This window comes from Anabrus simplex, chromosome 4 (assembly GCF_040414725.1).
Source record: "Anabrus simplex isolate iqAnaSimp1 chromosome 4, ASM4041472v1, whole genome shotgun sequence".
In the NCBI taxonomy this organism is placed as follows: domain Eukaryota; kingdom Metazoa; phylum Arthropoda; class Insecta; order Orthoptera; family Tettigoniidae; genus Anabrus; species Anabrus simplex.
This window is the reverse complement of record NC_090268.1, coordinates 298,790,140-298,815,779: the sequence shown is the minus strand read 5'-3', so window position 1 is coordinate 298,815,779 and position 25,640 is coordinate 298,790,140. Positions and strand designations below refer to the sequence as shown.

Sequence of the window (25,640 nt, the reverse complement as noted above, 5' to 3'; positions counted from 1 at the left end):
CATTTTGCAAACGGTCTACGAGATGCGAACGGGCACAGTACGGTAAGTGACTTTTATGTCCGCCTCTGTGGTGTAGTGGTTAGCGTGATTAGCTGCCACCCCCGGAGGTCCGGGTTCGATTCCCGGCTCTGCCACGAAATTTGAAAAGTGGTACGAGGGCTGGAACGGGGTCCACTCAGCCTCGGGAGGTCAACTGAGTAGAGGTGGGTTCGATTCCCACCTCAGCCATCCTGGAAGTGGTTTTCCGTGGTTTCCCACTTCTCCTCCAGGCAAATGCCGGGATGGTACCTAACTTAAGGCCACGGCAGCTTCCTTCCCTCTTCCTTGCTTATCCCTTCCAATCCCGCAAGGCCCCTGTTCAGCATAGCAGGCGAGGCCGCCTGGGAGAGGTACTGGTCGTTCTCCCCAGTTGTATCCCCCGACCAAGAGTCTGAAGCTCCAGGAGAGGTGGGATCCCTCGCTGAGTCCGAGGGAAAAACCGAACCTGGAGGGTAAACGGATGATGATGATGATGATGATGATGAAGTGACTTTTAAGCTGTCAATTAATTTGCCGTTTGCTTGACAATAGGATCTGAACATTCTCTTTCCTAAGCCCTGGGGTGGGGAATACATTTTCGCCCAATAGAGGCGCTCCAGTTCTGGTTTGTACAATCGCGCCCATGTTTCATCCAATGCGATGGATGATCCGGTCAAGGATCATGCAACCTTACTTCGAGCAACGGGCCAAATAATCACCAGCAAGGGCGTAACGGTCCCATTTCTGAACGTACGTAAGTAAGGTGATGAATGAGGTACCCATCCTAGATTAAATTAATCAGATAAAACAGCCAGTGTTTTATTCGTAACAAAATCTTTACATCATTCTGTTTTTAGACCGACTTTTCCATGCGGGAGTGGAAGCTGGTTGGATTCATGATATTTTATTCATAAGCTAGAAGTACCTAACGTAAAAGAAAGTAGCGACAATGATTTCTGGTACGAAAGGTGGGAACAATGACATGGGTGTACTCGGAATGATGAGATAAAGGATTCGTTCGGTGGAAGAAGCTGTCCGCAAAAAACGACTTCGGTGGTGGGGTCATGTGAGACGAGTGGAAGAGGGTACGTTACCTAGGAGAATAATGGACTGCGTCATGGAGGGTAAGAGTGGTAGAGGGAGACCAAGGCGACGATGGTTATACTCAAGTTTTAACGACTTAAAGATAAGGGCATAAAAGGTATAGAACTAAGTGGGTGACGGAGCTAATTACACATAGGCCTAGAACATTGTGGAGGCCTTTAAGTAATTCACTGAGCATTGCAGACTGAACGTTGAAAGACATAACAGTCTAATATGAGGATGTACTGTATGTAGTAGATATGTAAAAGTGGCGTAACACGTGATGGACATATCCGCACCATCGCTATACGGTGATGTGCACTAAAAGTGTTTTGCAGGAAGTGTCTACAGTAGATAAAGAGGTGGTTTGTGGTTACTGTGTCAGTTGACAATACCGTGGATAGCTAGCTACAAGTACCGTCGTTTATGGCCTCATTACCTCCAGGAACTCGTGCCTCATATTATTCCTCACGCATGATAAAAGCCTCAATTATAGAAGAACATCACAAAACGTTTATCTTCCCGCGTTAGTGAAAGTTACCTCCAGTTCCTGGGACACATTTTGAGGAGAGAAGGAGACAATTTAGAAAAGACCATTCTGCAAGGCAAAATTGAAGGCACCAGATCAAAAGGCAGAACAACAAGTAGATGGTTAGACCAAGCAAAGAAGATCACCGGTCTACCTCTTCACAATATCTTAAGAAGAGCTGAAGACCGCTCAGGATGGAAAAATCTCGTTAAGGATCCAGTTACTAATGAAGTGAAGAAATGAGGTCACGACGCTCAGCAATGAGTAAACCGATTGATGATGATGATAAATTTTATCGATTAGCCAGTGAAACGTTAAGAATTCACTCCAATAATTCACGTTTTTACATATAATAATAATAATAATAATAATAATAATAATAATAATAATAATAATAATAATAATAATAATAATAAATAATGTAAAACCTATGAAGTTGACCACCTCTGTGACATGACCACCTGTTTTAACTGATCACATTGTTATGGAACTGGCGAATACTCATTTGATTGTATAGATAATTTATTCTGTAAGTTAACTAGCTATCTGTCTAACTTGTATCTTGACCATAGTAGTTCCGTAATATTTTAGACACATTTTACTTGCGCAAATTGATACTTTTAACACTGGTTGTTCAACATTTTTTGTCGCACTGTACAGAAATTGTCATAATACGCCAAGGTCAACTCGCAAAGTTTCCCCACATGTCTGTTTTGTCCTCAGCCCGGAGGTTGGTCGGATCCTCAAACAGCACCACTAAAGGTTTGCTTTTAGACCAACTTTTCTGTGCGGGAGTGGAAGCTGGCTGGAGTCATTATATTTTATTCATAAATTAGATGTGACAGAAAATAAAGTAGTGACAATGACCGCTGCGCTCGTACACTCGCGTGGGAATGGCAGGAAGATACCCGGAGTGGGGAGATAAAGGCTGTTTAGCGGTATCATTATGAGGCGTACTAGGCAATATTTGGAGGGAGGTAGAACAAGCTATTGCAGCACAACAGCCCCTATGAACAGCGCCCATCATAACATAATAACAACAATAATTATTATTTTACTTTCCACCAACTACTTTGTATTCGGAGACGCCGAGGTGTCGGAATTCTACCCAGCAGGAGACTGACATATTTGAGCACCTTAAAATACCTGAACTCAAACGACCAGCGCTTCAAGATGCGTCCACACCAAGATGTTTTCGTTAACTTTGTTAATAAACACTGTTAATGAACAATGTTCATGAACATTTCTGTCTGTTAATAAACAAAATAGCGTGTTCATTAACTTTTCGAGCATGTTGATAAGTAAAATTTCTTCAACTTTCGTGAATGAAACTTTTCATTAACATAGCGGTTCGCACATGCGCAAGAACGCAATTAGAGTACGCAGATTCGTAGCGCGGAATACGATGATTTATTATTTCTTCAAAAAATCGACTATCAAATCGCAAGCGAAAGTTCTAATGTACAGTACCTTTAATTCTGTATGATATCTTTTAGCTGTGTTCTAACGTAGTTTCATTTCCAGCTTCGCTCCTTGCTGAATAATCTAACCTCCCATAATCGCTTCTAAATCATCAAAATAATACTAGCCTAACTAGGTAGGTTAAATGAATATTTTCTTTATTTCGTACTAATTCCTTGAAACAAAACAAAACAACAGATCCCATGGCACTACAGCCCTTGAAGGGCCTTGGCCTACCCAAGCGACCGCTACTCAGCCCGAAGACCTCAGATTACGAGGTGTCGTGTAGTCAGCACAACGAGTCCTCTCGGCCGTTGTTCCTGGCTTTCTAGACCGGGGCCTCTATATCTCACCGTCAGATAGCTCCTCAATTCTAATCACATAGGCTAAGTGGGCCTCGACACAGCCCTCAGGTCCAGGTAAAAATCCCTGACCTGTCTGGGAATCGAACCCGGGGCCTCCTGGTAAGAGGTAGACACGCTACCCCTACACCACGTGGCTGGCCACTAATTCCTTGATATTACAACCATCCCACATATGCTTAAAAAAACAGTAACTACTACCTGCAAGCTGTTGTAAATGATCATGCAACCCTTCCCAGTAACAGCACATGAAAGCTAATTAGGAGACTTCTACACGAATATTTTTACCTGTTATTTTGAACAATTTACTGCAAGAATTTCAGCATTTAAAAATGAGCAATTTCGAATATCATGTACTGCATGCCTACTATATTTTAATTCACAGTAGTCTAATACTCTAATAATAGCCTAATAATATGATGAAGAAGAACAATAATAATCTTATTTTTCTTCTTCTTAACATTTTTACCCACTTACTTGGGATAGAAACAGTGTGAATTTGGCACAGTTTTACGCCCATATGCCCTCCCAGACGCCAACCTTGTGTGACAGAATGTATTTGATATTGCGGGATTTTGTGATAGTCGATAGTGTAATGTGTTATGGGTGAATGAATAGGTGTGTATGAAGATACAAACATAAAGGCCAGAGGAATTAACCATACAGAGTTAAAATTCGCAGCCCAGCCAGGAATCGTGATGAAGTTCAAAATATGGCTCCTAATTTCAAAAGTGGCTTTCACGGCCGGAGATCTTTTGGATGGTTAGGCCATATGCGTTTGCAGAGTTTCACTCAGAAGTGCCATTTGGGCTCATGAGTTGGATTGGCACGCCCGTCCAAGGCTCTGCTTTGCAGTGGCAGACCAAGTGCGTGGTCCCACCACCCAAAAGCCGATTCTATTCCCGTGATTTTATGGTTTCTAATATTTTAAGGTTGAACTTATATTGTGAACTGTAACATGAAACGTGTAATGAAGACTACCCTTTCACGGAAAGTATGTACCTACCCTCGCTGACATTTCATAGAGCTTTTTATGCTCAACGATTCTTACACACGTACTTACAGTCTTTCTTTGATAGTTTAGGCAGCTTAAATTCTCAAACGGACGTCTTTCTTCTTTGACTTCCTTCACAAAAATTGCCACTGCCCAACTTTTCTCAAAATTCCTTCGATGGCTTCCACGAACCCCCCCCCCCCCCAGCTCACACACCTACCAGGTAGGCTACTTTGCTTTATAATATTACACTGTGGCTGAGGATGTACGATTTTTACTATTATTATTATTATTATTATTGTTATTATTATTATTATTATTATTATTATTATTATTATTATTATTAGAGGAAAGCAACGGGAAACTACCTCACTCCTAATTTCCCTAGTACGCCTCTTCAGCGATGCCTAGGTCATCTATGACAGCTGATGAGGGAGCTGTTGAGGATCCAACCGGCCTTAGGGCTGAATACCCAACATACAACATTATTATTATTATTATTATTATTATTATTATTATTATTATTATTATTATTATTATTGGTTTTACGTCACACTGACTACTTTTACGGTTTCGGAGTTATTATTAATAATAATGTTGCTTTTTACGTCCCACTAACTACTTCTGGCGGTTTTCGGAGACGTAGAGGTGCCGCAATTTTGTCCTGAAGGAGTTTTTTACGTGCCAGTAAATCTACCGACACGAGGCTCACGTATTTGGGCACCTTCAAATACCACCGGACTGAGCCAGGATCGAACCCGTCAAGCGGTGTCCGAAGGCCAGAGCCTCAACCGTCTGATCCACTCAGCCCGGCTTATTATTATTATTATTCGAACCCTCCTTGGACTATTTCAGTTTCTCTGAAACCTAACGTTCTAAATCACCTTGTATACTGTATGTTGACTGAATAAAATAATATATGAAATATCAGTACTTACAATATCTGGTAACACTAGTAAGAGAAGCACGCAAATAACTTCATAGCCAGATGCCATGGTATCCTTCGCGCAAGCTACAGCAAGACTGGTTTTAGAATGAGTAACTTCTCAGACTTCCCTTCTAGGATGTTGCAACCACCACATCCGTTATTTCCACACCTATAAAATAACTTGGACAGACTTGAGTTATTTGGGAAAATATCCGGTTGATTCAACTGAAAATGTAATTACCGTAACGTATAAAGGATTGGTCTTAATTGGGACTAGTATTACCGAAATAATGTACGGTATTGCAATCAAGTAATTAGCGTCGAAATCGAACGAAATGCTGAACTACCTCTGATAAGACCATTCGCTGCAAAGGAAATATTTTCACATGAGGCATGTTCGTTGTATTTGTTGAGGTCCTTCCCGTTACAGAGTAAACAAGTACGTAACTTCCTTTAACAGGGGTGTCCAGAGACAGGGACTGATAACTGCAGTGGTCGTTGAACCACAACGTGGGGTTCGTGGGCGACCAGCCTGAGTACTAAACCGATTCTGCCCATGCGCCTCTATGGTCAAGGAACCTGATGCTTCCAGTACCTTCAGTGCTTGACACGTTCTTGAAACGAGTGGCTGCATTATTTTCTCCTGCTATTTTTTCTAGTTGTTTTACGTCGCACCACAACTAGTCTTACGGTGACGATGGGACAGGAAAGGGCTAGGAATGGGAAGGAAGCGGCCGTGGCCTTAATTAAGGTACAGCCCCAGCATTTGCCTGGTGTGAAATGGGAAACCACGGGGTTCGAACCTACTATCTCCCGAATACTGGATACTGGCCACACTCAAGCGACTGCAGCTATCGAGCTCGGTCTCCCGCTATTTATATTCAAAGTTATAGGCTCTTGGCTCGCATATGACCCCACATTGTGAGCTGTGTAAAGTATTCGTCTGTGGTGAACTGTTTGTAGTGGAGTGTTTTATTGGTAAAGTTAGGCAAACAATGGCACTTACAAAGACTTTTTTTGCTATTTGTTTTACGTCGCACCGACACAGATAGGTCTTATGGCGACGATGGGATAGGAAAGGCTTAGGAATGGGAAGAGAAGCGGCCGTGGCCTTAATTTAGGTACAGCCCCAGCATTTGCCTGGTGTGAAAATGGGAAACCACGGAAAACCACCTACAGGGCTGCCGACAGTGAGGTTCAAACTCACTATCTCCCGGAAAAATCTCACAGCTGCGCGCTCCTAACCGCACGACCAACTCGCCCTGTGGTATAATGACTGGTAAAAGACGGAAAATAATAAAACGCTCAGATTTCTTGAAAAATCTTGCCCTAGGACTATGTGAAGAGCATATGAAGACTAGAATGGTAAACAAGAGGCTTCCAAGGCAACTCAGAAATGACAATTCACAAAGTACTTGGTTATGAGGAGGAGCACAGTGACGTTAGTGCGCCAATTGTGTGACGACCTGGACGATGTGCTTTCTGTCTTGGAACCAGGGACCGAAAAGGTGTAGCAACTTGTTGTTCCTGCTCTAAAAGCCTGTGTGCAGAACATAGGAATAATGTCTGTGAATAATGCAAGCTGTAAGATAGTGATTACTCACCGTGGAAAATGTCGAACAGCAAAACCAAGAAAAGGAACACACTTTTGATAACAAAGATACGACCAAGCTTGAAAGCTGCAGTCGCTTAAGTGCGGCCAGTATCCAGTATTCGGGAGATAGTAGGTTCGAACCCCACTGTCGGCAGCCCTGAAAATGGTTTTCCGTGGTTTCCCATTTTCACACCAGGCAAATGGTGGGGCTGTACCTTAATTAAGGCCACGGCCGCTTCCTTCCCACTCCTAGCCCTTTCCTGTTCCATCGTCGCCAAAAGACCTATATGTGTCGATGCGACGTAAAGCAACTAGAAAAAAAAAACAAAGATACGTACATCATATTGTGTGGTAATACAGTTAATTACTTTCTTATCTGAACTTGCAAAAATATATGTGATTTGTTTATTTTAAGGTAAATATTGCGAAGATATAAACAATAAAACACTAAATATTCACGTAAACAAGTGCTTAATATTCAAACCAACAAAAACACGCACTTTTAATCAAATTGTTCTGCAAACAATTTTACATGACATTTTGGTAAATTTCTTTATGTTGTGAACTTAGTATACTCAAATGTAAGTAATTTCCTTATTTCAAGTAGAATAAGTGTTATTCAATGCCTAAATAATTTGTTCAAATATAGGGTCGTGGGTGACCCCACGTTGTGATTCTAGTTCCAAGAAATGAACGTTGTGGTACTAGGGTTAAGACTAACTACAACTAGATTGATTCAGCGGTATTAGCTGTATAGGGCCCAGGTTGTGTAGGCTCCCTCGAAAAGTATTTTGGAGGGCCGCCTCTCTCCTAAACACTAGGCAATTAAGTGAAGCGTTATCGTAACGCGTGTGGCTTCCAGAGAGGTCTGGTGGAGGCCTTTCTATTTGACACCCATGGGTGACTTTCGTGTCTGAGCGTGTGATGATAATGACGTGGGGAGAAGGTGAAATCCGGTGTCACCACAAAACTTACTTCTGTCGAATAATATGAAGGGGTCTGTTCTAGGCTTAACATCTCCGTCCGACAGACGAATTATCAACAACGTCATATGCCCTCACTCCGTATGACAATTGCGTAGAGGTTTAGAATTGGCACATAATCTAGTCACTAGAAATTGTATACCACCACCTCTCCTGCCCTGACGGCCAACGTTCTAAAGGAGCAACTTCTTTCCACAACGGGACTCGAACCGGCTAACCATGGTATCCAACCATAAAGACTTAACACCTTAACGATCATGGCCAACAAGTAAATAAAAACCATGCCCCCATAGTTGTTGAAGCTCGTTCGACTCCTACTAACGATCCATCAACTTCTAGGGCAGAAAGGTCATTTTCGAGTCTGAAGAAGACGGAAAAACTACCCGAAGTCAACAATGACGTCTAAGTATCTAATTCTAAACCATCTAGCAATCCTGAACGATCGTCGTGAGGAGTCCAACTATTTGGACATGAATTTATAGCTAACTGCTTCATTTCTAGAACTTAGGCTATAAAAATGTACATTGAATTTTATTTCAGAGCAAACAGGTCTATACTTCATTAGGCTATACCAACATATTCCTCACTTGCTGTGGAGCAATATGCGATTATACAGCATGTGAGATAAATTAATTCTTTGGGCGTTTCCTTTTAACAAGACCGAGCTCGATAGCTGCAGTCGCTTAAGTGCGGCCAGTATCCAGTAATCGGGAGATAGTGGGTTCGAGTCCCACTGTCGGCAGCCTTGAAGATGGTTTTCCGTGGTTTCCCATTTTCACACCAGGCAAATACCGGGGCTGTACCATAATTAAGGCCACGGCCGCTTCCTTCCAACTCCTAGGCCTTTCCTATCCCATCGTCGCCATAAGACCTATCTGTGTCAGTGCGACGTAAAGCAAATGGCACCTTTTAACAAGATTCTCCCCCTGTGGGTGGGGGTGGTAGAACAAGACACAGGTGTCGTAAGAGGCGACTAAAAGGGACCCCAGGGGCTCTTAACTTGGGAGCATGGGTTGGTGACAACGGGGCCCTTACCTGAGTCCCGGCATTGCTTTCACTTACTTGTGCTAGGTTCCTCACTTTTATCCATCCTCTCCGATCTCCCTTGGTTAATTCTTCTTCTTTTCCGACCCCGACGGTATTAGGTAAATAATAATAATAATAATAATAATAATAATAATAATAATAATAATAATAATAATAATAATAATAATAATAATAATAATAATGTCATTTGCTTTACGTCCCACTAACTACTTTTACAGTTTTCGGAGACGTCGAAGTGCCGGAATTTAGTCCCGCAGCAGTTCTTTTACGTGCCAGTCAATTTACCGACACGAGGCTGACGTATTTGAGCAACTTCAACTCCACCGGACTGAGCGAGGATCGAACCTGCCAAGTTTGGGTCAGAAGGCCAGCACCTAAACCGTCTGAGCCACTCAGCCAGGCATGGTATTAGGTATCGGGGCCTAGGGAGTCTTTCACTTTCACGCCCTTCGTGGCCTTCGTCCTTCTTTAAACGAGACCTTCATTTTTCAAAGTGTTGAACGTTTCTCCCCCTGATTAGTGTCAATAGAGGATGATCGCCCAATTGTACTCCCTCTTAAAACAATAATCGCCATCACTCACCAACTTTTAACAAGATGACGGCAAGGACCCTGCACTTCAGACTGAAAGCCATGTCTAAGAAAGTGGATAGTATCCACGCTTGCCTACACCTCCCTCTATCACCAAACACGGTACCGTACATTCTTCAAGTTGGCACCCTGGCTAGATTACTCTGACCGGAAGTCCGGCTCCATGGCTAAATGGTTAGCGTGCTGGCCTTTGGTGACAAGGGTTCCGGATTCGATTCCTCGCAGCGCACAGTGTGTCGAATCCCATATCTAGGTGGAAAAAATTCACTGTCGCAAATCAAAGCGAAACCAGGCTCATTCGAAAGTGAACAAACCAGATGGTGACCTTCAGTCTTTCTTTCCGCTTTCTGGTGCGTACGAGGGTGGGGACAGGTGCTGAAACGTCTTCCTGGCAGTTATCAACTCAGTTGATAGGAGGTGTCAGAGTGAACCGAACGTTGTGTTTCTAGTGATTTCAACGAGGTTTTGTATTCTGTGGCTCATGGAATAGTGAAAAGAGTGTATGTTCTCACTTTTAAGCATAATACAAGCGTTCTGCACTGAATAAACTATTTACAGTGCGTTGTAAAAGGAAGCAGTTGTAGAAAATTAGATTGTTTTTAGGATTTGCTCGAAAAAAACTTTATGAGTGCCTCATAGTGCCACTTTACTTTAAACGTCATTCGATGAGAAATTTAATGTAGATTCAGGATCTGTAGTGGTTTGGTTGCGCACGAATGTGCATAATGGTTTATTTTCTTATTTTCAGTGCCTATGTGGGCGTTACCGCGAGAAGAATATTTCAACGCGTGGCGGTCATGTCGTAAAGAGGGGCGTTTAGAAGTCATATTTCAATATGTTATGGATAAATTAGAGCCTGCTACTCTTACTGACACTCAATTTCAGGAGCTAAGAAACAAAATTAAATTGATATCCCGTAATATTAACAAAAATGGGAGAGTGCAGGAAGAAGAGAACAACGATTCCGAGAAAAATTCTGTGATAGATTAAATGTGGCGGATTTGATCGTGTTAAGTGAACAAGACGACATTGATCCAGCGTATCATCTGAAAACAAGTTGTGTCCCTGATAAAGCCGGCCGTCACCCTAAGGAATTTAAGGACTCGTCCGTAAAGACGAAGAAGCAAAATGTTTGTGATATTACCGAATCGCGTAGTTTGGAGGAAGTCGCGTTTGCTGCTGAAGATTCTTTTCGATCAAGCGGGAAAAGATGAAGGCTTAATAAAATGATATTATGTATTACTAGCTGTTCTTTCTTCTGGCTCTGAAATAAATGTGAATAAATTCAAGGAATTTGGTGCACAAACTGTGGCTTTGTATGTTAAACTATATCCATGGTATTATATGCCCGTAACTGTGCATAACATTTTAGTACACATTACTCAAATAATTTCTTGTGCCAATAGGAACTTTATATAAAGAAGCTCAAGAAGCTAGAAATAAAGATTGTTGGAGGTTGCGTGAACTTCATACTCGAAAATGTAGCAGGAATTCAACGAATAGAGACTTGCTTAAGATATTGTTGATTACATCAAATCCCTTACTAAACAAGTACCGAATAATGCCAGGTAAAACTCCTGGTAATCTACCTGTGGAAGCTATTGAGTTACTTACTGACTCCCAAGATCCTTTCACATCAAATGAAGAAGACCAGTATAGCAACGACTATGATTCTCTGGACTCTACAGACGAATCAGGGGAAGAATGAACATTGGACATGTTGTTATTGTGAACGGGATGAGATTGATGAGACAGTTATAAATACTGTAATATGATCCTTTCACGTCTTTTATGAAATGTTTCTGAGTGTAATCTTGACTTTTTATATGGAAATAATATATAGAATTGTTTTCGTGTGTAAGGTGTGTTTTACTAGAACTACGTCATTAACAGGACTCGAAAATGAAATTTTGCTATAAAGAAATATTCTTATGGTTTTGACGAATATATTTTTATTTAAAAAATAAATGTTATTTTTTGTTCATATTTCCTTGTTCTATGTTTAATACCAATTTAAAATAACTTTTCAATCTGGAAGAACTTACATACAGTGCCTTCGTCCATTCCCTCATATAAGGTATAACAAGAATACTGGACTGAAATTCTCATTGTTATTCATATTTTATCCAGTTTTAAATAGTATGTTTACCACTGTTATAAACTATAATATACACATCCAAATCGTGTTTTTACTCCCGTAAATGGACGATTCTTTTGTTGCTTTCGGTCATTTTTCAAACCTCCCCTTGCCCCTCACCCCTATATATTTACCCCCGAACATCGTACACTTTAGACGATGCCAGACATGAATTCAGCGACCTCGAAAACGGTATAGTGCCAACTTTTAATAGGATCCCAGCACTATTAACGACGTTATTAATTTTTTCCACCTAGAACGGGGATTCGGCACACTGTGCAGCGTCGGGAATTTTAACCATCATTGGTTAATTTTGCTGGCACGGGGGCTGGGTATATGTGTCGTCTTCATTATTATCTCATGCTCATCACGACGCGCAAGTCGCCTACGGGAATCAAATTAAAATACCTGCACCTGGCGAGCCGAACATGTCCTCGGACACTCCCGGCACTAAAAGCCATACGACATTTCATTTTTCTGACCGGCAGAGAAACGCGAAGACGTTCAATACTATGATGAAAGCAGTGCGTAGGTAAGGAGCAGGAAGGGGGTAATAATCATTTCGTGTGGCTATTTCTAGCCGAGTGCAGCCCTTGTAAGGCAGACCCTCCGATGAGGGTGGGCGGCATCTGCCATATGTAGGTAACTGCATGTTATTGTGGTGGAGGGTAGTGTTATGTGTGGTGTGTGAGTTGTAGTTATGTTGGGACAGCACAAACACCCAGCCCCCGAGCCATTGGAATTAACCAATGAAGGCTAAAATCCCCGACCCGGCCGGGAATCGAACCCGGAACCCTCTGAACCGAAGGCCAGTACGCTGACCATTCAGCCATGGAGCCGGACTTTGGTCATTATAAACTGTTATGGAAGGGGGTGAAACGGGGGATATATCTCGCCCCCATGAGGCGCTTGAACTCATTATAAATTGATACTAAAACATAATAAAATAATAAAAACATCCATTAGCAAAAACATCCGTTTAAAATGTGTTTATTATTATTATTATTATTATTATTATTATTATTATTATTATTATTATTATTATTATTATTATTATGCTAGTTGCTTTACGTCTCACCGACACAGATAGGTCTTACGGCGACGATGGGACAGGGAAGGACTAGGAGTGGGAAGGAAGCGACCGTGGACTTAATTAAGGTACAGCCCCAGCATTTGCCTGGTGTGAAAATGGGAAACCACAGAAAACCATTTTCAGGACTACCGACAGTGGGGTTCGAACCTACTGTCTCCGGAATACTGGATACTGGCCGCACTTGAGCGACTGCAGCTATCGAGCTCGGTATTATTATTATTATTATTATTATTATTATTATTATTATTATTATTATTATTATTATTATTATTATTCAAATCTCCCCGTAAGAGCCTCCCTGGCTCAGGCGGCAGTGCGCCGGCCTCTCACCGCTGGGTTCCGGTCACTCCAAGTGAGATTTGTGCTGGACAAAGCGGAGGTGGTGCAGGTTCTTCTCCGGATACTCCGGGTTTTCCACGTCACCTCTCATTACAGCAACACTCTCTAATATCATCTCATTTCATCCTTTCAGTCATTAATCATTGCCCCAGAAGAGGGCGACAGGCTTCAGCAGCCGGCGCAATTCCTATCCTCACCGCTAGATGGGGCTTCATTCATCTCATTACTGATCCGGTTGAAACTGAAAACAGGCTGTGGATTTTCATTTTTTCATCCCCCAGTAAATTGTATTTAAATGTACCCCTGCGCATTTAAAATGTGTTTGAACGGTCAGCGTACTGGCCTTCGGTTCAGAGGAGCCCGGGTTCGATTCCCGATCGGGTCGGGGATTTTAACCTTAATCGGTTAATTCCAATGGCACGGAGGCTGGATGTATGTGTTGTCTTCATCATTATTTCATCCTCAACACGACGCCCAGGTCGCCTACGGGCATCAAATAGAAAGACCTGCTCCTGGCGAGCCGGACCCATCCTGGGATATCCCGGCACTAAAAGCCATACGACATTTCATTATTATTATTATTATTATTATTATTATTATTATTATTATTATTATTATTATTATTATTATTATTATTATTATTATTATTATTCCCCCACCTCCAAGGAAAAGTCGTATCTAAGCCACAGGATGAAGGTATCGGCGAAAGATAAGGAAGAACCATGCAAATGCAAGATGCCCTAAGCGTCAAAATCCTAATGCCATAGCTTACGAAGAGAGCACGAGTTGACGAAGGTACGTCACATTGGAAAGGTGATGCCGAAGAGAACGACGAAAGTAAGTACAGTAGAAGCAATGTAATATTCAGGCATGGATCTCGTGGTCGTTACTCCACGTTCTCAAGTAGAGAGCCTCGGGTGGTCGTCTTTCTTAGTCACCTCTTACGACAGACAGGGAATTCCATGCGAGGAATGTTTTCCAGGGATCTGATATGTTATGTTTGAATGACAAATCGATGCAATCACGTCATGATCTCTTCGAATGTGTACTAGACCCAAAAATTACTTGGGAACATCGACAAGAGTGATAACTAGAACAACCAGGCAAGAAGGGTGTTGCGTTTAAGACAGGCAGCTTGAGGTCTCACATTGTCTTTGGTATACATACATACATACATACATACATACATACATACATACATACATACATACATATATACATGCATTCTTCTTATTCTTATTCTTATTCTTCTGTGGGGTCGCGGTGCGAATTATATGTGGACTTGGCCCTGTTTTACGGCCGGATACCCTTCCTGACGACAACCCTATATGAAGGGATGTGATCACTATTGCGTATTTCTGTGGTGGTTGGTAGTGCAGTGTGTCTCAATATGAAGAGGAAAGTGTTGGGACAAACACAAACACCCAGTCCCCGGGCCAGAATGATTAATCAAAGGTGATTAAAATCCCCAACCCGGTCGGGACTCGAACCCGGGACCCTCGGAACCAAAAGCCTCAATGATGACCATTCAGCCAATGAGTCGGACTTTGGTCATACATACATCTTCATTATAAACTGTTATGCCATTCATCTTTCAGTTCGCAAGGCTCTGAATTTATTAAACGCCTCCACAATCCTCTGTTTGTAACTAGCCCTGTGACCTTGTTTAGATCCGTACACTTCTCTTTAAATCAGTAAAAACGGAATCTATCGTCGTCTTGGTCTCCATTGTGCTCCTAGATAATCTGTCCTCCTCCATTCTCCTCAAATGACCCCACCATCGAAGCCGGTTTATGACTACCGCTGCATCCATCAAGTTCATTCCTAACTTATGCCCCCCCCCCTCCAAAATCGGAGTACCTCCTGCCATTTTTACCTTTGTACCAGCGATAATTCTCGCCATTTTCATGCCTATTACTTCTAACTTATGAATAAGATATCCTGAGTCCACCCTGCTTTCACTCCCCTAAAGCAAAGTTAATAATAAAATAATGTTATTTGTTTTACGTCCCACTAACTACTTTTTAAGGTCTTCGGAGGCGCCGAGGTGCCTGAATTTAGTCCCGCAGGAGTTCTTTAACGTGCCAGTAAATCTACCGACACGGGGCTGTCGTATTTGAGCACCTTCAAATACCACCGGACTGAGCCAGGATCGAACCTGCCAAGTTGGGGTTAGAAGGCCAGCGCCTTAACCGTCTGAGCCACTCAGCCCGGCTAAAGCAAAGTTGGTCTGGTGGTGGTGGTGGTGGTGGTGGTGGTGGTGGTGGTGGTGGTGGTGGTGGTGGTGGTGGTGGTGGTGGTGGTGGTGGTGGTGGTGGTGGTGGTGGTGGTGGTGGTTATTGTTTTAAGAGAAATTCTGGTATGCAAAGGCTCGTAACAGTTTGTAATGTGGGATATAAATAGTAGGTTAGCAACCCGGTGTGTGCGTTCTTACTGTTCATCGCCACAGCCAGAGCGTGACTGTATTGGTCAGACGCAGGATCCCTAGCCCTCAAACGATGAGTAGGAATGACCCGCTTCGCGGTGTATAACCGTGAATTATTTATCCGAAACGATTGTCAGGAAAGACGTCAATGGTTCTACTTGTCCCTGGAAAGGAAACTGTGTGAAAAAAGTCGCAGCGTGGGCGAGTAACGTGATGCAACAGGTTCTAGGTTGAGTACAGAGAGGAAAATACTTCAGTAATAGGCAACACTTCTTCTGACAACTCATAGATTACACAAACTGAGGAACTGCAAGTCACCCACCAACACGGAGGTCATCTAATGACTCATGTCTCAGTGTCGTCCACATTGGCGGCTTGCCGGGGAATCTGGAGGTTTCGAAATAGGCAGTGACGGAACCGGAACTGCTTGGGTGCCTTGAAGTATTTCTGGATATCTGGTCAATACATTAGATTTCTTCATTTCATTAGACTTCTACAGATTCCTGAGCCTTTGTCCTCCTCCCCAGTTGTATCTTCACGATCCAAAGAGCCACGTTCTAGGACACTGCTCTTGAGGCAGTAGAGGTGGGATCCCTCGCTGAGTCCGAGGGTAAAACCAACCCTGGAGGGTAAACAGATTAAGAAAGAAAGAAAGAAAGAAAGAAAGAAAGAAAGAAAGAAAGAAAGAAAGAAAGAATATTTACTCAGAGTTTGAATGAAATAAATCACAACTAAGAAGTGTTAACCGGGTGAGTTGGCCGTGCGGTTAGGAGCGCGCAGTTGTGAGCTCGCATCCGGGAGACAGAGGGTCGAATCCCACTGTCAGGAGCCCTAAAGATGGTTTTCAGTGGTTTCCCATTTTCACACCAGGCAAATGCTGGGGCTGTGCCTTAAATAAGGCCACGGCCGCTTCCTTCCCATTCCTAGACCGTTCCTGTCCCATCGTCGCCATAAGACCTGTCTGTGGCGAGGCGACATAAAGCAAATACCAAATTAAAAAGTGTTAATATTCTTGAATGATGGTGTTCAGTATGCTGAAATGGTATAATGGGATTTGTGATTTTTCGCAAGAAAGAGAGGAGTTACACTTATGACAGTTTTCTAGATCGAAAGAGAGATTATTTTTGCATATTTTGCATGTCATAATTAGAATGTCCCTTTTTGAGATGTGTAACGATTCTTGCAGGGGTGCGATATAGGCTAACCGGTTCAATCCTGACATTTGACGGTGTTTAGCCTCAAGTAACAGCCAGGATATTTACTGCACCATTATTTATTATCCGGCTATTTGGCTGAATGGTCATCGTAGTGGCCTTCGATTCAGAGAGTCCCAGCTTCCATATTGCGGCTGGCCCGGGCCGGAGATTTCAACCCTGTCCTCTGGTTTGGGAACTGTATATCTGTGTGCATCTTACTGCACTTCTCTTCATCTATACACAACACACCACAGAAACTCGCAGTAATGAATACATCCCTCCACATAGTGTTGGAGTTATGAAGAACATTCAGCCGTAAAACTGGGTCGAATTCACACATAGCACCGACCCAAAATAAGTGCGAAAATACCAGGAAGAATTGGTAACCCTTTTCTACTGAGAGTGATTTACACTTCTCGCTTATCACTAATTCTGAATGTACGTTGACATTTGCCAACCACTACGGTTACCGATTTACATAGCTGCAGCCGCTTAAGTGCGGCCAGTATCCAGTATTCGGGAGAAATAAATCACAACTAAGAAGTGTTAACCGGGCGAGTTGGTCGTGCGGTTAGGAGCGCGCAGTTGTGAGCTCGCATCCGGTAGATAGTGGGCTCGAATCCCACTGTCAGGAGCCCTAAAGATGGTTTTCAGTGGTTTCCCATTTTCACACCAGGCAAATGCTGGGGCTGTACCTTAATTAAGGTCACGGCCGCTTCCTTCCCACTCAGAGCCCTTTCCCCTCCCATCGTCGTCATAAGACCTATCTGTGTCTGCGCGACGTAAAGCAAATTCTAAACAAATAAAACATAAAAAATATATCAGTGTCTTTACAAAAACAAGTCTTGCACACCACGCAAACGTACAAGCACCTTCATTGTGTTCTTTAATCATTTTGTAACTATAATACTCACCCATCGGCCGATCCTGGCTATGCTACTGTAGTAGTTATATCCTCTTGCGAACAGCTGAAAGTTTTTTATTAATTACTGCCTTAATTAAGGTACTGCCCCAGCATTTGCATGGTGTGAAAATGGGAAACCACGGAAAATCATCTGCAGGCCTACCGACAGTGGGGTTCGAACCCACTATCTCCCGGATGGAAGCTCACAGTTGCGCACCCTTAACCGCAAGGCCATCTCGCCCGGTAGGACATTGATGCAAGTGAAATAGGTTGATATTCAGATTGCAGTACCGATACACTACAAACTATTACATTAAAATACAGAACAAGACCAATAGGATCAAGGTCAATAGTTTTACAGCGAATGGTAAGTTATGTTCAGTTTACAATCTAAAATCCAACTTTCGAGGCTTCTTAGAAAATAGATTCAACAGATCTGTTGGTTCTAAAAAAAATGTTCCTCAATATTATTTAGTTTAATGCTTATGAAATCGGTTCCAACAGAAGTACTCACCCAGCAAAAGGCCGAGCGGTTTGGGGTACGTAGCTATCAGCTTGGATTCTTTAATACCGCCAAATGATAAAAGTATTCACGTAATGGAGGGGCGTAATTTCGAGCAATAATAGCGACACGTTCTAAATTTCCTGTAAAACGTGCGTTCATTTTCCCCGCACCAAGTTCGAACTACGCGCTTGTCATTCGGTCGGAGATTCTCCATAATTGTGACACAAGATCTGGCACTTCCCTCGCTATTCCCGTCAACCACTCTTCAATGTTCTCACCGCTCACCACCCTCTAGGACCCCGGTACCACCTAGGGATGATGAGGTGAATAACCTTACCCACCAGGGTGAGAGAAGAAGAGAGCGAAAAAGGACGGAGAGAGAGAGGAAGAGAGAGAGAGAGAGAGAGAGAGAGAGAGAGAGATAGATAGAGACCCTGGCGAGAAGGTTGCTAGCGTGCCCGCCCCAAAATGGGAGAAATAGCGAACACGAGGAAGGGTGATGGGCACAAGAAGAACAACAACAAAGTACAATCACAACATAAAAAACAAGAACCATAGAAAACTTACCGGAAACAGCGGAGGAAGACGACTAAAAGGCCGTGGAAGAAAATGCACAAGAAAAACGGTGGCAGTGCTCCACCGAACGTGGCGAATGAAAACCAGCATTTACATGAAGTTTAAAAAAAAATTTAATTGAAGGGCAAATGGTAGGTAACAAACCAAGTCATTAAGTAGATAAAACCTAAGTTTATTTTAAAACGTAAAGCCAAAATGTAAATAAAATCAACGTAAGGTTGAAAAATGGAAAGGGTAATTAACAATAAATTAAATAAATAAGAATATACCCAGGTAGGGTTTAAAAGAAAATTAATTCATTACTAATTGACAATTAATGGAAAATAAATACTCTTTAACAGATAATAAATGGGGAACTTTATGAAAACAACAAAGAAAGGAAAGGGGTGACCTCCGTACCTAATAAAATGTGATCAGAAAACAACGGAAAACCAATAGACTCTCTTACATAAGTACAACTTGAAATAAAATGTGATCGATCACGGATAGTTATTTAATAAAAAAACTAAGTTAACAATTATTCAATAAACTGGATCTTCAACGCGGTCGCTTCTCATAATTACCAAATTTGAAAACGTTCCGTTTACACCAAGGACAGTTTCCAAGACAAACGGAATTTTACGTTAAAATACCTCCTCACGCGGGGCAAGGAAATGGTAACACAACATAAAAGGAGGAGAAAATAAAATAAATTAATTAATTTAAACAGTAAACGATACACTCAACCCCGAAATATATAATTCAAGATCCACACCGGCTCAACACGCCAGACAACTCTTAACCCGACAACAATACACACACGAACCGTTGCCAAGGTAACGACTAAACCAAAGCAACGCCTCCTAAAACACGGAGGAAACCAGGCAAGAGAAAATAAATTAATTCACCCAAAAACCCCAGAAGGGGGAGGGGAGAAGAAAACATACCAAACGAATTAGAAAACAAAACACACGAAAGCAAACAGAAAGCCGAAGAAGGTAAGGCACGATACCTTGGAGGCTGTACCTTGGTTTACAAAGAAGGTTACAATTTGAAAGTGCCAAAAGTAGATCAGTAAAATTTTAAATTAATAATTCCAATTTAGTTCATGGTGAACCTTCCACATTACTGTGATTAGCTGCCGACACTGTTTTTCAGATTTTCGATACCACACACGCAAATAGGAATTAATTTAACGGCGAAGTCCAAATATTTATTACTAGCAAGATACCCGTGCTTCGCTACGGTATTATACTGAAATTTATAATTGAATGCTTATTGTTTTAGATATATAATCCGACGAAATTCGCGATCTGACTCGTTATCTATTAGATTACGGCACGTATCCTCCCATTTTTCAATCTTCCTTTCCAGCAATCGATTTCGTACTTCCCGGGCTAGGCTCAGGTATTCCTCCCGGTCAGCTGGGTCCGTAAATCTTTGCAATCTTTTCCTATAATCATTTTTAATATGGATAAAATCCTTCAGGAGATCCGGTGTGGTGTCATATTTGGTGCCTTGGCGGCACTGAACCCGCGGTCGGACTGCATTCTTAGTCATTACCCGTCCAGGAGCCGTTGCCAGCGCAGTCCGCCCATTTGACGACGGTCCGGAACATTATTATTATTATTATTATTATTATTATTATTATTATTATTATTATTATTATGTGTTGCTGGAGTGGATGATGACAGGGAAAACCGGAGTATCCGGAGAAAAATCTGTCCCGCCTCCGTTTTGTCCAGCACGAATGTCACATGGAGTGACCGGGATTTGAACCACGGAACCCAGCTGTGAGAGGCCTGCGCGCTGCCGCCTGAGCAACAGAGGATCCTTATAAGTACATTAAGAACAGTAAAATCAATTGGTCTCACCTCCTTCTACACCCGACCGCCGTTAAGTTTATTTACCGCCACCCCCCTCCCAAAAAAATTAAAAGAAGGCTTGTTTCTTTATGTTTAAAGGAGATTCGAAACACCAATGTTCACGTCTATTACCTTGTTTTGAGATATAAGTATCCCCATAAAAATAATTTACTTTTTTCACTTCATTTCACACTACTCCCCCCCCCCTAAGTGAATTTTCCCGCAAAAATCCTTGTTTCTTTAATAACAAAGGATCTTCTAAATACCAATTATCACGACTCTAACTTCTTCAGTTTTTTATTTATGTGTCCTCATGAAAGGAATTCAACTCCTTTACACTCCCGAACTCCAAGATGGTTCTCCCCCCCCCCAAAACGCGTTTTTCATTTTTTTAAATGAGATCCAAATACGAATTTTCACGTCTGTAACAACTTTAGTTTTTATTAGATGTATGTATTCTCATACAAGTAAGTCAATTAATTTTTCAATTCTTTCACCCCCCCCCCCTTCATTGGATTTTCCGAAAATACGTGTTTTACTTTTAAAGCAGATTGCAAATATCAAATTTCACGTCTGTAACATCTTCATTTTTGAGATATCAGTAGCCTAACTAAAAGAATTCAACACCATTTTCAGTCACTTTTACCCCCCCCCTCCACCCAAGTGGTATTTCCAAAAACTAAAAATACACGTTTCTTTATGTTTAATAGAGAAAAAATACCATTTTTCACTTCTGTAACATGTTACGTTTTTTTAGAAATACTGTAAAAATTCTCATTTTAAAATTTCACCACTTTTGAGTTCCCCTTAAGTGGAGTTTCCAAAAACAAATCACCTTTGTTTCTTTACATTTACAGGAGATTCCAAACACCCACTTTTTACGTCTGTAACATTTTACGTTTCCAAGATATTCTGTAGATATAATCTTTCAAAAAATTCACCCCAATTTGTTACTCCTGTTTAACCGCCATTAATTGGATTTTCCAAAATCTAAAAAATACGTGTTTCTTTGTTTTTAAAGGAGATCCCATATACAAATTTTCAGTTCTGTAATATCTTTCGTTTCTGAGATATATGTATTCTCATTAAAGGCATTTAACCCATTTTTCACTTTTTACACCCCTCCTATTGGGATTTACAGGAAACAAAAATATACGTGTTCCATTATTTTTAGAGGAGATTCTAACTACCAATTTTTACATCTGTAAATTTTAAAGTTTTAAGATGTAGACACACTCATTTTAAAAAATTCACCCCCCCTCTTCAGCCCCCAATATTTGGATTTTCCAAAAACGAAAAAATACGCGTTTCTTTACTTTCAAAGTAGATCCCAAATACCAATTTTCAGGTCTGTAATATCTTCAGGTTCTGAAATATAAGTACCATCATTAAAGGCATTCAACCCATTATTCACCCTTTTACACACTTCCTATTGGGATTTTCCGTAAACAAAAGAACACGTGTTTCTTTATTTTAAAGGAGATTCTAAATACCAATTTTTACATCTGTAAATTTTAAAGTTTTAAGATGTAGACACACTCATTTTAAAAAATTCGCCCCCCCCCCCTGTTCAACCCCCAATATTAGGATTTTCCAAACACGAAAAAATACGTGTTTCTTTACTTTTAAAGTAGATCCCAAATACCTATTTTCAGGTCTGTAATATCTTCAGGTTCTGAAATATAAGTATCCTCATTGAAGGCATTTAACCCATTTTTCACACTTTCACACCACTCCTATTGGGATTTACAGGAAACAAAAATATACGTGTTCCTTTATTTTTAGAGGAGATGCTAACTACCAATTTTTACATCAGTAAATTTTAAAGTTTTGAGATATAGATACACACTTTAAAAAAATCACCCCCTTTTCACCCCCGCCATTAATTGGATTTTCCAAAAACAAAAGAATACGTGTTTCTTTATTTTTAAAGGAGATCGCAAACACAAATTTTCAGGTCTGTAATATCTTCAGGTTCTGAAATATAAGTAGACTCATGAAAGGCATTGGACCGCTTTTTCAAAATTTTCCACCCTTCCTATTAGGATTTTCCGAAAACAAAATATACGATATACGTGTTTCTTTATTTTTAAAGGAGATTCTAAATACCAATTTTCACATCTATAACCTTTAAAAGTTTTGGGATATAGAAACACTCATTTTAAAATATTACCCCCTTTTCACCCCCCCCTTAATTGGATTTCCAGAAACAAAAAAATACGTGTTTCTTTATTTTTAAAGGAGATCCCAAACACCAATTTTCAGGTCTGTAATATCTTCAGTTTCTGAGATATAAGTAGCCTCTTTAAAGGTATTCAACCCATTTTTCACCCCTGTACACTCCTCCTATTGCGATTTTCCGGAAACAAAAAATACGTGTTTCTTTATTTTTAATGAAGATTCTAAATACCAATTTTTACATCTGCAAACTTTAAAAGTTTGGAGATATAGATTCACTCATTTTAAAAATTCACCCCCTTTTAACCCTCCCATTAATTGGATTTTCCTAAAACGAAAAAATACGTGTTTCTTTATTTTTGACAGCGATCGAAAGTACCAATTTTGAGGTCTGTAATATCTTCAGTTTCTGAGATATACGTGGCGGTATCCTGATTATAGGCAGTCAACCCCTTTTTCACCCTTTTTCACCCCTCCTATTGGGATTGTCTGAAAACAAAAAAATACGTGTTTCCTTATCTTTAAAGAAGATTCTAAATACCAATTTTTACATCTGCAAACTTTAAAGGTTTGGAGATATAGATTCACTCATTTTAAAAATTCACCCCCTTTTCACCCTCCCATTAATTGGATTTTCCAAAAACAAAAAAATACGTGTTTCTTTATTTTTAAAAGAGGTCAAAAGTACCAATTTTCAGGTCTGTAATATCTTCAGTTTCTGAGATATAGGTACCGGTATCCTGATTAAAGGCATTCAACCCATTTTTCCCCATTTTCACCCTTTTTCACCCCTCCTATTGGGATTTTATGAAAACAAATAAATACGTGTTTCCTTATTTTTAAAGAAGATTTTAAATACCAATTTTTACATCTGTAAACTTTTAAAGTTTTGAGATATAGAGCAACTCATTTTAAAATTTCACCCCCGTTTTCACCCCCTTAGCGAAGGAATATCCAAAAATCCTCTCTTAGCGAGCACCTACGTCATAATATGAATATATCCCCAAAATTTCATCTCTTTATGTCCAGTAGTTTAAGCTCGGCGATGATGAATCAGTCAGTCAGGACAAGCTACTTTATATATATATAGATTATTATTTTTTTTTTTTTTTCCAGAAATCTTCGAAAATATCAAAATCCTCTTCAGGACGACGTTTAAAGTGTGTCAAACACTGGTACATACCTTTGGTGATGAAGAAAAGAAAGGAATTTTAACCTGACATAGTTGACGAAGAAATACAGTCACACCACTGGCATCCAGACCTCGTTATGAAGTATCCAGACGAAAAATAAATCCAAAAACATGGTCAGAAGGAATGGCAGGAGGTCTCCAATTAGTTCATCTGGGGCAAATCCCCGTTATCGTGGAGATTACGGTGGTTTCCAGGTACTCCACGACTCCATGACGCCGGACACAAAACCACACGAGCTCGACAACATGGCTGATCAAAGCGAACTGAGCCTCGCGTCGGCAAGCAAGCGAGGAGGAGGCCAGTTTTGCCTGGTAGTAGGACTGCGCATGCGCAACCAAACAGAGCTAGGAGAACGGCGCGCAGCTTACATTAGCTTAAACTGTTAGTCAAGTAGTCACTTGGCACAGATATACTAGGGCGCAAAGGCCAGTTTCAAAATGGTTATAAGGGGGGGAGGCTCACATTATTTAATACTGTCTCAGCCCTCCCGCCCCGAAACGACGACAAAATCTCATGCATATGCCATCAATGATGTGGTGGTCACACATATACTAAATTTGGGCGAAGTTGTCCAACAGAAAACGACCACCAAGATTAACTAGTTTTAGTTAGGAGTTCACATGACCAGGTTAATAGACCAAGACACAGTTCCACATCACATAGTTTTTAGAAATAATTGGCGTGGTGCAATCAGCATCAGTGTCCAGAAACGTTACCGAGCACTCGGAAAATCACCACAGTAATGTTTGTCATCAAATAGAGAGCACAATGACCAGAGTTCACCAAATATTCAAGTTCACCCAATACACATTGTTTCAATGCATCACACTATGATACAGTTTATGACACATGACACAGTTCACCTTGAGGTTTGGCAACTCTCACACTAATCACAGATATACTGACCAAAATTAACCCAAAACCACATGATTATAAGTCCACGCATTCAGGTTATTTTCTCAAGCACGGTGGTAAATTAATTTTTAATGCATGAATACCTTTACAAGTCTCCTTTGAAATTAAGGAAACGCATGATCTTGTGTTGTAAAGGGAGACTACAGGGGAAATGAAACGCACCGGAAAACCCGAATGGGGGCAAAACCACAAGAAGAGGGAGGAACAAAAAACAAATCAGGAAATTAAAGTAGGTGAGTATTCCGTTACAGGATCCACAGATCCGCCAATTAACTTTACATAGGCTAGTTACCAACAAGCTAGCTGAAGCCCAGAGCTTTCCACTTGGTCCGATATAGCACCAAAGGAAAAGAAGGGTCCATACAACGACAATTAAGAAATCAAAGGGAAACTACATAAAATATACCATGTTACTCTGCCACGAAGAACACTTAGCCATGACACGAAGAGAAACAATTAACAAGAACACATAGAAACATAGGGTACAATCCAACACATAATACCAACTAGGACTAAGACAGATATCCCTAAGGATCAAGAACATAACGGAAGGGAAATCAGTAATATTACTCAAGCACAAATCACCCACAAGAAAAATATATAAGTAAAGGTACAGGACCACTCCAAAGAATAGACGTCCTTGGAACATATGGTTTAGAATAGCAGGAGTTAAACTAAGAGGGCACCTGAATGACCTATCAAATTACACTTTTAGATATTGGAGTGACACACACACAACCACAGAG

At 41.0% G+C, this 25,640-nt stretch overlaps 1 protein-coding gene across 1 annotated transcript in view; it reads right to left on the bottom strand.

Moving 5' to 3' along the window:
- LOC136872668 (vascular endothelial growth factor A) overlaps positions 1–5,465 on the bottom strand; it is a 48,495-nt gene extending 43,030 nt beyond the window's left edge. The window contains exon 1 of the mRNA XM_067146480.2: positions 5,386–5,465. Coding sequence (XP_067002581.1) covers positions 5,386–5,442 — 57 coding nt within the window. The 5' untranslated portion in view covers positions 5,443–5,465. The remainder of the gene's footprint in view (positions 1–5,385) is intronic.
- Positions 5,466–25,640: the final 20,175 nt, after the last annotated feature.